Source organism: Sebastes umbrosus, chromosome 19 (assembly GCF_015220745.1).
Source record: "Sebastes umbrosus isolate fSebUmb1 chromosome 19, fSebUmb1.pri, whole genome shotgun sequence".
Lineage (NCBI taxonomy): Eukaryota > Metazoa > Chordata > Actinopteri > Perciformes > Sebastidae > Sebastes > Sebastes umbrosus.
In genome coordinates this window covers 6,139,214-6,156,560 of record NC_051287.1, presented here as the reverse complement: position 1 = coordinate 6,156,560, position 17,347 = coordinate 6,139,214, and the positions used below count along the sequence as shown (strand labels likewise).

Below are 17,347 nucleotides of genomic sequence, written 5' to 3'. Positions count from 1 at the left end.
GGTTTCGTGAGACTCAGCTGAGACGGAGCCGTGCAGACGGCTGCTGCACAGATTAAAATGAGAGTGAATCTGTTGAGTAAAAACACTTCTGACACCCTCCAGTCTGGACATGCACGGCGGGAATGACTGAAACTTATTTTTTTTTTTTACTGTGTTGCAATATAGGGGCATTTGCGGGAATACAGTGATTCGCAACCTTAAAAAAAAAAGTACGACAGGGCCGTAAAGTGGGGGGGTCCAATGGCCACTTCACTTTATAGAGTCTACCACTGACTATCCCTGTAACAGTTTGGCCACAGTTTAGCACGCTGACCAAACACTTTCAAGCCATATAGTAGGTTTCCGTATTGGTCTTGTTCCAGTACTTTTGACTCTCAGCTGGGTTCTGTCATGCAGATTACTGTATAAGGAAATAAAAAGGACCGGTCTGGGTGCAGAGACAATGATAAACACACACTTCGAAGACTCCCGGCTCTTCATACCATCTGCATTTCGAGCAGCAGCCAGGCTCTGGAGTTTATGCAATGGAAAAACAGAGATGCGTGCCCAGCTTCCCATCCTGGCAAAAACAAAAGCTCTCCACAGAGCAGGCTACCGATGAATGATGTCACCACGCAGCTCTTTAATTATAACATCTTCATCTTCATTTAAGGATGTGCTGCAAACTCTCAGCTCTTCAGGAAAGGAAAGATGAAACAGCAGATCCAAAACAGCTTCAATGTTTCTTGCAGTTTTGATTAAAGGGCTCAAAACAAACGACTGACGACTGACGACTGACGACTGAGTATTCTGACCCTCAATGTTGCTCTGAAGTCATTGTATGTCATAATATGACCACAAGAACAATGTGAACCAAGGGTTTAAGGATAAAGTGTGTCGTATGCTGCACAGATTGTAAAACCCTTAAGGGCAATTCTGAGATATAAAGTAAAAATAAGATAAAAGATAAAAGTAAGCAGCAAGATGTTACATAACGTCACATTACGGAGCCCTGTAGAACTTGTCTGTACGTCTGTCAGGCGCATAGCAAATTTGTCTGCCACATAAATATGAACATTAAGGTACTGATTATGAAGAATTATGTTATTTACAGACAGGTGGTACTAATAGTAGTGGACCAACAATAGAACACAAAGAAGAAAAAATAAAGCCCAGAGACACATTTCATCATTTCTACAGAACACTGTTTTGGTTAAACTAAGTTCATAAAGCTTTACTGTGATGACATTCGGATTTATTTAACCCTCTGAGACCCACAATAGACCTGTTTTTGTCTTTTTTTAGGGGTGTACAGGGGGTCTTTAGGGGGAGATAGCAGGTCAACAGTAGATGTCACATGAAGTGGTGTACATCATCTGAACGCTGGGAACCTGGAGATTAATTTGAGATGCAGCTCAACACTGTGTCAAGTTGTTCTAGTCATAAATCAGAAATAAATATGAATGAATGAATGAATGAATTATTTAAAATTAATTGTAAAAGTGTATAAGGGTTTAGAACATTATGATCGAAGTTTATAATTTCCATCCCCACAGATATGGTGCTAAATTTAACCATTTTTTTCCACTTGAGAATTGATAAAAATTACCAATAATCCCTCAAAAATACCACATTAAGACACCAAGACCTTGAGGAGCACCACAGAAAAAGCCATGCTGTGATTTGGTTTCAAAAACTTTTGACATTTTGAAATTTGTGCAAGAATTGCATTTTTCGGTGATTGGATGGCGAGCACTTCTGTTGCGTAAACTGCTCAGAAACCCCCTTATTGTCAATCTACCGAGGAAAGCCATCCATCCTCTGAATGCTCTAGGTCTGTAGTTTGTGGCTGTAAAGTTTCATGAGGCTGTGATTATCCTAGAGGTCACCACAGGTCATTTTATACAGTGAGGTCAAGTTTAAAAAAATGGTCTCACTACAATGAAATGTCTACTATGGGGACTAACATCATCACACATGAATACAGTTGGGCTCATTGGATCCACAAGAGTCTCAGCTTTACAGTGATACCTAATTTGTGTAATTCAAGACTGTTTAGGGACCCCAGTATGCAGAAATATTCAAATACACCATTTTAGAATAGGCGAAAATAACACATTTATACTGCATACATAAAACTGCATGGTTTTGGCAGGTATTTCGCACAAACTATACTCGGGTAATTCCTTTAGCAACCAACACATCCGTGAAAGGAATTTCTGACCACACCATCAAAATCCTTGGCCGCTGGTCATCATAATTTTGCCACAGCTACACCCACAGCCATCTCAACAATATCCAAAGAGCCCACTCTCACACCATAGGTTCCTCGACACCTCCAGGCCCGTTAATACCATTCGACCCAACTTTTATCCCTTCAGGACCGCTGCCATTTCAATTAACTCATTTGTATATATGTATAAATGGTGTGGTCTCTGTTAGTGAAGTCCTGGGTCAGCTGGGTTGGTACAATGACAGTCTGTGTGGATGAGGAATCAAAATCTGAAGCACACACAGCACTGCTGCAAAATACTGCAAGGCAATGGCAGAAAAATCTTCAACCAGGTGAAAATGGAGCCCAGTCCAGATTACAATCTTATGGCTACGTTTATCACTTCAGCAATCCCTGTTTTTGCCAAATCATGGCCGTGTTGTCGTGAATCAACACTTCCAACTGTCTTATCAATCACCATTCTCCTCAAGAATGTAATCCAATCCTGCAGAAGTAACGGCGGCGTGCCTGCATGCATGCTGCGACCAATTCTAATAATCCACTGGGAGATTCAAACATCATCATTCCTGGTCAAAAGCTACTTTGTGAGGTACTTTTATGGAGGCATGACAGTCTCAAATATCAAGGCCAAAGTGCTTGATTGATTATTCCTATCCCCAAGAGATAGAGGCAATGAAAAGCTGCTTTCTCTCACAGCCAGCTCTCTGGCAAGCTTCCAGAGCTTCGGTCCACTTGGACAACCGGCCTGTTTGTCTAAGAAATGACTGCTCAGGGCACCAAGTGACACCAAAAGTGGTTGCGTTGGAGTTAACCTAACTTCATAAAAGGGGAAAATCCTGAATCAAACAAGCTAATTTGGGGGAAAAAAAAGAAAAGCATCTGGTCTAAGACAGCTGCAGAATTGTGGTGCATTCTTGTGCTGATAAGAGCTTGTGAAGTCGGAGATCTAAGAGTTGTTTGGAAGAGCTCTGTTGTGGGACAATTAAACCCACAAACCACACAGCAAACACAGAGGAAATAGATCATGTGAACACCAACAAGCACATCAGGAAGGCTGGCATGAGGAGCTTGATTCTTTGGTGGTGGTGTCAGAGAGGAGCATCATGGACGAAGACTCTCACCCTCTCCACCATGTGCTGGTCACGCAGAGGAGCACCTTCAGCAGTAGACTGACAACCACCATGATGCACCACAGAACTCCCCAGGAAATCCTTTCTTCCTGTAGCTATCAGAGTATACAAATCATCCACCTCATGTCGACAGATGGACAGCAGATTCATGCGCTGCTGAGGAGGCTCCAGCCTCCATTTCAGCTCTGAATTTATTACCTCCGCCACGGCCGAAGGCTTAGAAAGGAGGTTATGTTTTCATGAAACCTGCCTTGGCGTAGGTCTGCGCTCTCCGATTGCACTTCTAGTTATATTGTGTTCCGGGTTTAAATAAAAAAATCATAAATTTTAAACCATTTTTATCCTATCTTATTTGATCTACTTTATCTAAGTTCTCATACTTGCTTGTGTTTAGCAAACATTTGACATTTGAGAACTTATTGGTTACCGTTATATTCAGTTTATCACTCCGTTATTCTACTCATCATCTCTAACAGTAAGACGTGATAGGCATTGTTTTTTTATTTATTTATAAAGCCCTTTAACGGCAACTTGCCGTCATACATCACATCCTTATTAAGTAGGTCCTTTAGTCATTACTCAGCTCGTTCAAGTGATCGTCTAAAGCTTGAAGTCCCGCGTACAAACAATAAATTTGGGGAAACTGTTTTTGGTGTTCAAAACTTTTATAAAAACATTATAATTAACCACATTTGTATCTCTAGGTGATTTTAAATCCATGATTACAAACTACTCCGCTCTTGAATGCAACTGTTTTTAACATTGTTCTATTATCTTCTGGCTGATTGCTTCTTGTGATTCGTTAACTATGTTCTGTGTGTATTTATTCTTTAGTTTTATTGTACTCTTGACATCATTGTAAATGATGATTCAAATAAAAGGTTGAATGAAAACTGGATGAATGAATTATTGATTCATTTAAGAAGCTTTTTTTCCTAATAAATTAAGTTGTGTAGAGAAATATGTTTATATTCCTCAGAGAAAAAGTATTGTATTTGTAATAAGCACCATCACTTCCCACTCCCTGCTGTGCTGAGCTTGTCACTTCCTCATGGGGAGCGACGAGGTCAGAGCCTTACCACATTTACCACTTAAATAACTGGCATATACGAAAAATGTGCTTTGAAACTACATCTAAAATAATGATTATAACAAGGAAAAAATAATTACATAGAAAGCTCTGCAAAGTTTCCTTTCTCTTCAAAAGAATGAATCCAAAATGTTCATGTAAACTATTACTGCTCGGTGCTCATTTCAGTCCCCGGAGACGTGACGGTCAATGTCTTCACATTGTTACATTCCTTTTCCCTACCCTGGTATTAAACAGACACCGCTGCAGCAGTATTGACGCTACCCTTAAATTATGAAAATGATTGATGCTCCGGGGCCAGGAGTCCACGCTGAACACCCACCGTGCTGCACAACAGAGAGCTAAGCTGAGAGGACGGGGCTTAAAAACCAGCAGGCATTAACATTAACAAACCTTTAATATGCAGCTGATAGGCCTGAATGGTGCCATGAATTAACTAACGCTGACTTCTGAAGGACGGACTGACTGAGGAAAGGCACGGTGGTACAGCGGTAACGCAGTCGTCTCACAGCAAGAGGGTTGTGGGTTCAAACACAGGGCCCTTCGGTTTGGAGTTTGCATGTTCTCCCCGTGGTAGCATGGGTTTTCCTTCTTATGTATATACGAATCGAAAAATAAGTGTTCAACAGAAACATGATACTACAGGCTTCTCTACAGATGACTCTGGGAAACTCCAACTATACATATAGCATATGTATAAATACATATAAATAAAGACATTGTTTACAATAAAAAGAAAACGTCATAATGACGCTTAATTAATTACTAAGCAATTAATAAGTTTGCCACTCTTAATGACAAAATAACGTTAACAATTTGTACAGTTAATGGAATAACATAATTTTTTTTAGATTAGCAGCCGACACTATAAACATGTCTGACAACTCACAGACACTTTGTACGATTTATATCGGTAACCACGGGGCACACGATCTGCACATCACTACAGTCAAATCATATTTAACCCCAATATACATGTGGGCAGACCTCTCAAACAAAGTGTAATTAATGAGGTGTCTGAAGATTATACCGTTAACAGCTTGATAAAACTATGTTAAACATGAAAAGCCAGGTTAATAAACACAAATGAAGAGCATCAGTGTTCACCTCTGGTTAACCTGAGCAGCAGCCGCCACGGCTGAATAGTCACAATATACAGTTTATTCATAACTACAACAACCATTTACCAAAGGAATGAATAATGTCACACAACTGAACAGTGTGGGCGGTTAATTCTGGTCCCCAAACATGGTCCGTGCAACGCAAACGTCAACGTCTGGCCCGACCGGCACAAATGTGCGACCCTGGTGAACAAACTCAGCATGCCCTCCCAACCCCTCGTACTTGACCCCCTTCATCCCTCCAACAACTCCTCAGTCCTCAAGTGGGCGATACAGAGCTAATCAGAGAGTTTCCATGACCACCGTATATACGTTTTCAATGCATTCTTGTGTGAAGGAAGAGGTGACAAAGTGTTGTATGGTTTAAACACATTATATACAACATAAAAATGAAAACTAAATGATAAAATATTTATCTTACCTTCACCAGTGGGTGCAGCTCCACTCTGAGCTTCAGCCAGACCATCGGTATCCGGGGACAGACCTGGATCAGCTGCAGAAATAGACAGAGAGTGGATACAAGAGTTAAAACTAAAGCCCAAATGAAACACGTCTAACTCTGTGGTGGTGGTGGTCCCTTAGAAGCTGAAAAGTTTATAATAAAAAATACAAAAATCATGAGCTAAGCTATCCTCAGTTGAGTCCTGAGCTCCATCAGAGAATCATTTTTTTTCCCTGCAATAATATTTATATTATAACCTCTGCCAAGGAGGTTTTCATTCGGTTTGTTTGTCTGTTTGTCAGCAGGATTACGTAAAAACTACTGGCCCGATTTTCATGAAACTTGGTGGACGGGTGTAGAGCCAAGGAAGATTTTTCACTTTCATTAACAGTGCGAGTTGGGAAACTGGCCGTGGCGAAGTCCTGCGCTCACCGGGTGCCCTTCTAGTTTCTCAGTGTTATGCAATAATATCTGCAGTACTGCACTGCTACGTGCATGAGAGACAATCTATTGTCTAACGCTTATCTGGGGCCAGGTCGCGGGGGCAGCAGGCTTAGCAGGGTGCTCAAGATGTCCCTCTCCCCAGCAACGTTTTCCAGCTCTTCCTGGGGAACCCTGAGGCGTTCCCAGGCCAGACGAGATATATAATCTCTCCAGCGTGTTCTGGGTCTACCCCAAGGGCCTCTTACCAGTTGGACATGCCCGGAAAACTTCAAGGAGGCATCCTGATCAGATGCCTGAACCACTTCAGCTGGCCACTTTAGAGCAATGGCTCTACTCCGAGCTCCCTCCGGATATCCAAGCTCCTATCTCTAAGGCGGAGCCCAGCCACCCTACAAAGGAATCTCATTTCGGCCACTTGAATCCACGATGTCATTCTTTCGGTCACTACCCAAAGCTCATGACAAGAGGTGAGGGTTGGAACGAGGACGGACTGGTAAATCAAGAGCTTTGCCTTACGGTTCAGCTCCCTCTGCACCACAACGGTGCAGTACAACGCCCTCATAACTGATGACGCCGCAAAAAAATGCCTGTCCATCTCCCGCTCTGTTTTACCTTCACTCCTGATCAAGACCCATGAGATACTTGAACTCCCTTGCTTTGGGCAGGGACTCACTCCCAACCTGGAAGGTGCATTCCACCATTTTCCGGCATCATACTATCATCCCGACTGCTTCACACTCGGCTTCAAACCGCCCCAGTGCGTGCTGAAGGTCACGGTCACGAAGGAGCCAACAGAACTACATCATCTGCAAAGAGCAGAGACGCACATAAGGGTATCATATCTATATACTTAAGATAAGGCAATAGTAATGCAACAAATAATAAAAATGAAATCACATTTAATTGTACTGTAAGTTAAGATTTCCATCTGCCACTGACAGCATATAAATTCAACTACATCTCCTAGTCTGTTTAAAGGGTTGCGTTACCCAAATTACCAAATTAGTTTGTTTATTTGAAGCATACTGAGACATCAACGCCCGACTGTTTCAGTGTTCTCTGCCACGTCTCTCAGTTCAGCTGTGAGGCAAACTGGGTTTTTGCTCTGATATACACAATACATATATATTTTTATGAGCAATATGTGTAATAGATACTCTGGCTGCTCTGTATGATTGGGCCTGGCTCTCCCTGGGAGCTAATCAGGATCAGGCGCATATGTGAGCAGACCCAACGTATGGCTCCGGCTATTAGCTCGACTTGACTTGGCAATGGCTCCTGCTCCTTCCCTGTGATACAGAGCATGTGCTTGACAGATGTGGTGGTGGAGGAAATTGGTGGTGCCGTGGACTTCAGTGAACAAAAACCATACAGCATTCCTTTCAGGAGCCACACTTCCCTCTAGATTGGAGTTTAATCCAGCCCATAGACGTCGGCAGCGAGAGAGACGGAGACGGGTCTCCTTCAGAATGATATGGGTGGATTATTTCACTGAATATTTCTGCATCAGATGCAAATGCTGGATTTGTATTCACCACAGACGAATGTCAAGCATAGTCCTCTGAGATATTAAGCAAGTACGTCTGACCAGCCCTAACTTTTAGACAACACATTCTCCCAACTCGTAAAATACCGCCACTTGATCAGTGGTTGCGTTACTTTTGGACGGGCCGGGGACAACTTTTCAATATACGCTCATTACATGCTTAGTATCCTTTCAAAATAAACTTCCGTTTTCACAGGAAGTTATGTTTAAGCAACACCACCACTTAGTTAGGGTTAGGACACGGTCTTGGTTGACGTTAAGTTCACTGACTAGCGACTCACGTGACTCACAGGACTCACAGGACTGACGAGTCGCGGCACATGAACACCGTCCTCCTGGTTGGAAGTCTTCCGTTTGTTTGCCCGCCCTTAGCGGACTCTCACCCTCTTAATACTACATTACTTGCTCTGCCTGTTGAATAACGACACGGGTGGGTTTACAATGGAGTAAGTTGAAAGCAGGTTCGTCACATAATGCTGCTACGACGTGCCTCCGTGCGTCGGTTTCCACTTACCAAATTGCGGTATTTGACGAGTTGGGAGTGAGAACGGGAATGCCTTTGCAATGTCTGCTAAACAACTCTAATAGTTATGAGCACAATGCAAGGACGAAGCACAGGCATCAAAACAAGTCTTTGTTTGATCTCTCCGTTGTTCACACTCAGCCCGCTGCTCCCATCTGTTACAGATTTATTGCAGAAGTAAAAGAACTAAATGGACTTAATGGAAACAACACGGAGTGATCTGTTCCTGAAAGAACATGAAATAACACTGAGAACAACTAAACGTTTTCAATAATTTCTATCGTCAAACTGTCTGTTTGATTGATTGGGTGGTTCAGTATTGCATTTCAATAAAGTTGGGGGAGTTCTGTTTTGGATCCGGTTAATAAAATACTTGGATTTGCTAAGAATCTCTCTCCAGATCTGAAGTCCCTCCTTGGACTTTTTTTTATTAGCAATGTGCAAAACATTTGGGTGAGCTGACTCCACCATTTTCAGTCTCCGTTGTCTCTTTTGTTTTAATTTTTCTTCATCTATTGCTAAAAATGTTGATTGATCCATTGCCCCCTTTGCCTTAAGCCCTGTATTAAAATCACATTGCTTGTGAACTTTTTTAAATGTATTATTAACAATAAAAACCACAAAATATATTTTTGTCAATCATTACATTTTTACAACAATTAATAGATTTTTTTTAAAGATTTTTTCCCCAAAATTCATTCTGTTTTAATTCATGTTTCTACTGTATTCTCTTACACATAGACCTCTGTAACTTGTCATACACTAACGCCTACAACACACTAATAAGTTAACACAGTAATCACTAATCCCAGTCACGGTTTTGTTTTTGGTCAAACCAAAGACTTTTAGACTAGAGCATCTATTAGCCTTTGGACTTGGAGGTCGTTGTACCTCTTTCCTTTTCTAAAACAGCTGATGGCCAAGGTTTTCCAGGAAAGTGCAATGCTTATAACTCTACGAGGTTCCCTCATCAGTCCTAACTTCTCTTGGGACCACTACTTGGACGGTATCTTGACCGTTGTCCCATTCAGAGCTTGTGATGTCTGAGCTATAGCTTTGTCATTCTCATGCTCCAGTTCTGCTTTTAAATGATCTTATTCATAAATGGCACAAAATCATCATCATCAGTAGCCTCGGGTAGATCTTCATGTTAAGAGTTGTTGTCATCAAAACCCTCCAATATCAAAGAAAATGCTGCTCTGCTATAAAACTGTGTCCAGGTGCTGCACCATCATGTTACTGTGACAGAAAGCTCATATTAACAAACTTTAAGGTAACACTTAATTTTACAGGTCCGCAAACTTCATGGTAATTAGGTTTTGATTAGCAAGTAACCTATTGGAAATTTCTTTGGAATTACTGCCAAATTACCCCAATATTTACCTCAAAATTTATCGAAAATTACTTTATTATAAACATTATTCAATAATTATATTCCACTATTTCATATATAATATAGCTGGCAATTTATTAATACATTTCCAGGCATAATTGATATGTTTTATTTCTTTGTCTGCTGGTATATAGATAATAATTAGCAAATAACTTCTTTGAAATTTCTTTAAAAAACTCCCTGAATCATGACATCAGCTACCAGGTTACATCTGTGTAGACAATAAATCACACAATGGTGAGATTTGTGCCTGATCAGAAGTGTCTTCTATTATTATTATTTTTTGTCAAGCCTATGGGCCCTATTTTAACCATTATTTGCTATTTTAGCATATAATTATTAAATAGTGTTTATAATAAAGTAATTGTTGATAGATGTTGAGGTAAATATTGGGGTAATTTGGCAGTAATTCCAAAGAAATTTCAAATAGGTTACTTGCTAATTATCACCTTATTACCATGAAATTTGCAGACCTGTAAAATAAAGTGTTACTGACTTTTTCAATACATATTTATTCATGTTTGTTTCCTCTAACACGCTTGTACTGTGGGTTGTAATGAAACGCTGCAGCCTCTGGTGGCCACTAGTCTTGTTAAGAAGCTGCTACCATGCCATCGAGCCCCCCTATGTACCCTGCACCCCACAACACAGTGAAGTAACACACATATCAAACTCAGGTTTTGTTAGACAGTAGCCTACACTAGAAGAAAACCAAGACAAACAAGAGCTGAGCTGAGCTTCCTAAAGCCTGGTTACAGGCGTCCCATCAGACAGTGGCTGTGATTGATTACATGTATCCCCCTGCCTTGGAAAATGAGGGATTTGGGGCAATAGGATGCTTTTCCATCCAAGGCTGAATAAGACTGCTGGCTGCTGCATTCCAACAGCCTGCTGCCTCTGCCATGAAAGGGCCCTTTGAGAGCTGAGAGGCCAGGCCACGGCTCCATCTACTGGGGTTTTGACAGAGGGCCCTCTGGCACACCTCAACACTTTCCTTCTCCCTCCTGTTTAAACTGCTTGTATGCATGTGTGTGTGTGTGTGTGCGTCCTCTTGCCTCTCTAACCTTTGTCTCTGTTATTCCCCATCCTCCACCCCTCTACATTTTCTCTGCCCTCACTTACAACCTCTCCTCCCGAGTTTTCAGCGAGGGGTTGATTCAACAGTTCGCAGAGAGCAGATCGGAGTTATACAAACATATCTTGAAGGCAGAGCTACTTTAGAGACAGACGTGATGTTGCTGGCCGAGTTGAAGCTCAATGCACGGAAGCAAATAACCACAAAGTGTCAAGAAAGAGGAAAACATGGCTTAAAACTCAGCTACTGCTTTTCTTCTCTCCAAGAATGTGAGTGTTTAATGAAGTGTTATGAAGCTGCAAGCAGCCATTATGTTGTTTTAAATCATTTGGAGTACGTGGTGAAGGATGTTTAATGAAGCACGTCCTGCTGAGATTGACAGTGCCAATACATATTCATACTGGAGTTACCTCTGTTAGATAGCTGGGTAACAATGGTAAAGAGGTGACACTAATGGTACATGTCCACAGGGGCGTTTTGGACGCTTGCTGGGCTGTCACTAGACACAAGGCTGTCCCCACCTGATTGGACGAATGCTTTCCCGCCATTGGCTGCTGCTCCCAGCTTTCAAACCGGAATCAGTATGGAGGTTCGTTTGGAAACTTTCTTCTCTTATTTCACGAAAATAGTTCACTGAAATGTGTTTCTGAAAACATTTGAGGTGAGAAATAAGACATGCAGTTGCTGAATCTGTCTTTATTTTGGATCGACAACGTTTATTTTAAAAGATTCTCGGGAGTTTTGAGAGGCGGCGAGTCGCGCCGGACGCCCGTGATTTACATAAAGTAGACTAGCCCTCAACCATATGCAAATGAGGAGCGGGCGTCGTGACGCCTAGACTCTCGAATCGCGACGCCACGCTACCAGAATGCATTGTTCAGCTGCTTTCATAGACAATGAATGGGGGGCGTGGAAAGCACGAAGCCTGTGGACACGTACCATGAGGCTGTGTATTGGCAAGAATCTGGCGATACGATATAAATCATGATACAGGGGTGCGATTCAATATGTTGCGATACTGAAAGCAAGATTTTTTAAATCTAATTTTAGGAAAACTGTTTAAGAACACAACGCCATATGCATAAAATCTGAATATTTTTTTTAAAACTTTTTTATGTAAAACTGCATTTGCATTTATTACAGTCCCTGTAACATCCAACATCATAGCACTACTTTTGGAGCAATCTGAGCCACACAAAACTTTGCATTTAAACTACTAATTAAAACTCTATAGTGTTTTTGAGAATATAAATAGTATCATAAAACAAAATATTGCGATACTCAAGTGTATCACTATTTTCTTACACCCCTAGGTGACACCGTGTAGCTTACTAAGTGCACTTCAGTGACTCTTACCCTCAACTCCTGACAAACTGGAAGTGAAGAAGTGATATTTGACGTTTCATTTTGACACAACTTCTGCTTATGTTTCCAACGTTCTTCTGTGGAAGTTTCTAGAACTAGATAGAGGTAGAGATACTTTCAGAGTTTTGTGGCAGTGCTGCCAATAGTCAAGATGTTCTCATCCCAACTTGCCACATTCGAACATGTAGAACAGATGTGAAATCATATTACAACAAGGATGGCCAGAAGATTTCTCAGCGTCTGACAGATGTGGAGATACAACATAGCCAAATAGTGCAGGGGAAAAAAAGTAAATGCATGCAGTGGATATAACAAAAAATAAAAATAGTAGGCCCCACTGTAGCCTGTAAAATACAGTGAAACACAGGAAGTAACACCGTACCAAGTCCTCATAAGGTTCTTAAAAGTTCAGGTTATAGGGAGGTTGCAGGTTGTTAAAATACCTGCAGTGGAAACTAACTATTAGTGTGAATAGAGGCCAAAGCTTAGAGGAATAGTGTTCACATTTAACCACATTAAAGTGGCCATGCTTTGAGACTGCCAAATGTAGTGTGCTTTGATGTTTAAATGGTAAATGGACATATATATAGCACCCTTCTAGTCTTCCAACCACTCAAAGTGCTTTACACTACATGTCAGCATTCACACATTTATACACCGATGGCACAGACTTCAGGAGCAATTTGGGGTTTAGTATCTTGGCCAAGGACACTACGACATGTGGACTCGAGGAGCCGGGGATTGAACCATCGACCTTCCAATTGGTGGACGACCCGCTCTACCTCTGAGCCACAGCCGTGTTTAGCATTGGTTGTTACATGCAATTTTTTTTATCAGGTTTATAATTCTGTTCATTATAATTTTGTTCTCATTCCTTTAAGGGTAATTGTAACTGATGCTACTACTACTACTACTACTACTACTAATAATAATAATAATAATAATAATAATAATAATAATAATAATAATAATAATAGTGTAATACCATATACCTTATAAACATTATTTAATAATTATATGCTAAAATAGCATATAATGGTTAAAATAGGGCCTTTAGGCTTGAGAAACGTTTGTGCGCTGCTCTTCATCGGAGGTGGAAAACCAAAACTAATAGAAGACACTTCTGATCAGGCACAAATCTCACCATTGTGGGACTCATTGTCTACACAAATGTAACCTGGTAGCTAATGTAATGATTCAGGGAGATTTTTAAGAAGTTATTTGCTAATTATTATCTATTTATCAGCAGACATGGAAATAAAGCATATCAATTAACTTTGTATTCTTTTCCTGGAAATGTATTAAATAAATTACCAGCTATTGGGAAATAGCCGAATATAATTATTAAATAATGTTTTAATAAAGTAATTTTTTTATAAATTTTGAGGTAAATATTGGGGTAATTTGGCAGTAATTCCAAAGAAATTTCAAATAGGCTACTTTCTAATTATCACCTAATAACCATGAAATTTGCCGACCTGTAAAAAGAAGTGTTACCCGAATCTCATCCTGTTACATCCCTGATTAGTTGTACATGCTTCTTATAATTATTCAGCCTCTCCAACACTAGCTTGTGTTGTATGAAAGACTTCTCTCTCTGCTCTCAAAGTATCAGCACAAACCACTGCGTTCTATCTGTTGATCTGGCACTTGACCTGATGCCGTTCAGACTCTGTATATATATTGCTCTGGTGTCAGCGTAGCCTGAGGGGCGCACATTATCTCCCCCGTTTAAACAAGTCAATTCCTGGTCAACCTCCCTCTTCTAGATATCCAATTCAGACCGCGCTGTGTGCCTCCTCTGTCTCTCTCACTCTTGTCAGCCTCTCAGTTTTCTGTCATGGGAGTTATTCAGGGCCTCCTCGGTTACACAGACAAGTGCTGTCTTAGAAAGAAAGAAACACACTGCTGTTTTGAGGGTTTATATTAATGGGATCATTACATACATCCCTAGATTGTTCTCAAAAAAGTAATGTTTGTTTTGTTTCATAAAGATATGGTTTGGTTTGGTTCTACATGGATTAAATTAGAGATGCACCAATCCCACTTTTTAAGTCCCGATACCGATACCTGGGCTTTAGGTATCGGCCAAACACCGATCCGATAGGGTTTAATTAATAAGCTGTATGCCTCACGGTGTGGAAGTCACTGTTCTTTTGTGTGTAAGGCAACATCAGGTTTGACTTAAACAATGCTTTTTCTAACTATATAAAACAAAATGTAACAAATAAATAAAAAAGTATATATTTTACTTATACAAATTTGTATTTATTATTAAAATAATAAATCGTACACCAGTAATTTAGTAAAAAAAAAATCTTGAAAATTATCAGAATATTTATTTATTATTAAAATAATAAATCTTACACCAACAATTTGGTAAAAAAAATTCTGATGCCTCAAACGTTATATTTTCGATATCAATAAAACTTATCGCACATGATCACTGGCAGCCAGCTGTCCCTATCGGACAAAGCAAACAACAAACTGCTGCCAAGAAACTAAATCTTCAAAAGATCTTCTTTATCTTTTCACTCTTCCCTGATTTGAGTCAGTGGCTGAAGCAGAACTGAGATGGGGGTTGAGCATACCATCCTCACTTTGTTACTGGTTGAAACAGGAATGGCAGACGTAGGACAAGCAGAAGACAGACGTGGTGAGCTAGCCCTCCATAAACTTAATTTGACTCAAGCAATGTCCTGTCTGGTGGAACTGAGCTATCAGGGAAGGAGAGTGAAATGAAGACAAAAAAAATCAGAGCAGATATCCTAAGTTAGTTTCCCAAGCCAGTTAAGAGTGGGTTGTAAAGTCTGAATGTCACGTGTTTGAAAGTGTTTCCGGTATTGCAACAAATCTCTTAACCTGTCCCGTCCAGCACACACCTTCTCTCAACTGTGAAAGACGAGACAGACGATGCCCTGAAATTATGACCCCTCATAAAAGCTCGGGGTCAGCGTATCTGATGGAAGCACCTCCGGTGAAAACAACCCAGACTGCCCTGAAGCTACATACCCGGCACTCACTCACTTTGTTATGCGGCTCCAACACAAAACAGGTCAAATAAAAGAAAAATAACGTGATTTTTCTGCTACTTTATGACTATAACATACAGTATTGTACTGTTAATTAATCTCATAGACATTATGTATTTAATTCATCTGCTTTTAACCCTCTGAGACACACAATAGACCTGTTTTTGTCTTTTTTAGAGAGGTACAGGGGGTATTTAGGGGGAGATAGCAGGTCATCAGTAGATGCCACATAGAAGTGGTGTACATCATCTGAAAGCTGTGAACCTGAAGATTTGAGATGCTGCTCAGCACTGTGTGTCAAGTTGTTCTAGTTCAGATTGAACCGAGATCCTGCAGAGCTCAGCTTGCATTGTCTTCAGATACTAGTAACACTTCTGTCTGCTCATTGCTGCCGATGTGTGTGACCAGACTTGAATTTCCTCATGCACACTAAGTTCTTTCTCTAAAATTTGAGCTTGTTGAGTGTTTGTCACTCTAATTAGATTGGAAACGGTCAGTGCTTTAGCTGTATTGCATCAGTGTGTTAACAATGTAGTGGCTAACAATGCTGACCTTCTGTGACCTTGTGAGGTCCAGATTAATCTATGAATAATCACAAATAAAAACACTGCTGCCCTCCACTGGCTTTAGGTCAGTTGTTTGTGTGATGCATGGAGTCATGGTGTGAACTTTCCAATATAAATGATCACTATGTAACTGTAGAGTTCTCGTCAACACTATGGAAAGGTTTAGCCTCTTTCAGCTTGTTATTTTGGTTTGACAGTCCACAACTTTACTCTTTGGTTCAGTCACTTCTTTCCGGAGTAGAGACCAAACCAGGAGCTAAATGAAGAGTGAATATTGAAGTTCTATTCATCAGGTGGATACAAATACCTGTGGCTTCAAATACCTACGCTTCAAACTTAGTTTTTTGTGGATTGTCAAACCTCTTCCCTCCACACCCTTCCAACGTTGTAGAGGGGCACGACCACAAGTATGCCCACATTCATTTGAAGCATACCAGCCGATTAGACAGTTGTCAAGCTATTAAATAGGCGTTATCAGTCACTATAAGCCCCATAGATGTGGGTCAATAGGGGCCTACTACACCCACTAGTAGGTTTTGTCATCTATTCACATGGTAGATCACAGAAAGAAGGTATAAAAGAACACAACAGTGACCTCTAACGACCGCTGACTGACTTAACCCAAAACACTATGTTTTTCTCTAAACCTAACTGGGTTTTTTTTGCCTAAAGAAGTTGTAGTTTTGTTGCCTAAACCTAAATAAGTTGTAGTTTAATGGCTTAGACCTACAGAAGCCTTTTTGTTTGTGTTCAAAATGTGACATATCATTCAGTTTTACATGTTAGAACGTGTTGCTTTTAAGTTTCACTTTTACAACATAGTAGGCATAGTAGGCTCCTAATGACCCACATCTATGGTGCTTACAGCGACTGATAACGCCTATTTAATGGCCTGATAACAGTCGAACTGGGTGCGCCCAGAGATATTCCCCAAAATTGCCTCTATAAAAATGAAACAGGACTTTTGAACTTGGCTTTATCCGATGTTCTCATTTCTGTTCTGGAAATGTATGCACATATTTAATAAGGAAATGCCTCATTTATCCCTGTATTAACTACAGTTATCTGAAATGTGAATCTATAAGACTGCTGAATCTCAACAAACATGCACCAAGAGCTTGCTTTTTTCCAGCTGCACTGGAAGCATTCCTGAGATAGAAATGTGATGGTGGTGAAGTTCTTCTCAAACACAAACCATGTCCAGATGTGACTACTTTTGTGACACAGGCTCCATCACTATCATCTAGACATAAACACGACAGTCTTTCTGACATAATGACTGTATCATGGCACTCTCTGGATTGTCAGATTGTATCACGTCTTGCCTGCAATGGAATTTCCCCTTCACTGGCTCTGATGCTAGTTCCCACCTTGCGAGCCCTCATCACGGCGGCGGCTTACAGAGGGG

At 40.6% G+C, this 17,347-nt stretch overlaps 1 protein-coding gene across 1 annotated transcript in view; it reads right to left on the bottom strand.

Moving 5' to 3' along the window:
* The window catches only part of ror2 (receptor tyrosine kinase-like orphan receptor 2), a 42,530-nt gene that overhangs the window by 9,899 nt on the left and 15,284 nt on the right, over positions 1–17,347 (bottom strand). Inside the window, exon 2 of the mRNA XM_037753765.1 lies at positions 5,975–6,046. Coding sequence (XP_037609693.1) covers positions 5,975–6,046 — 72 coding nt within the window. The remainder of the gene's footprint in view (positions 1–5,974; positions 6,047–17,347) is intronic.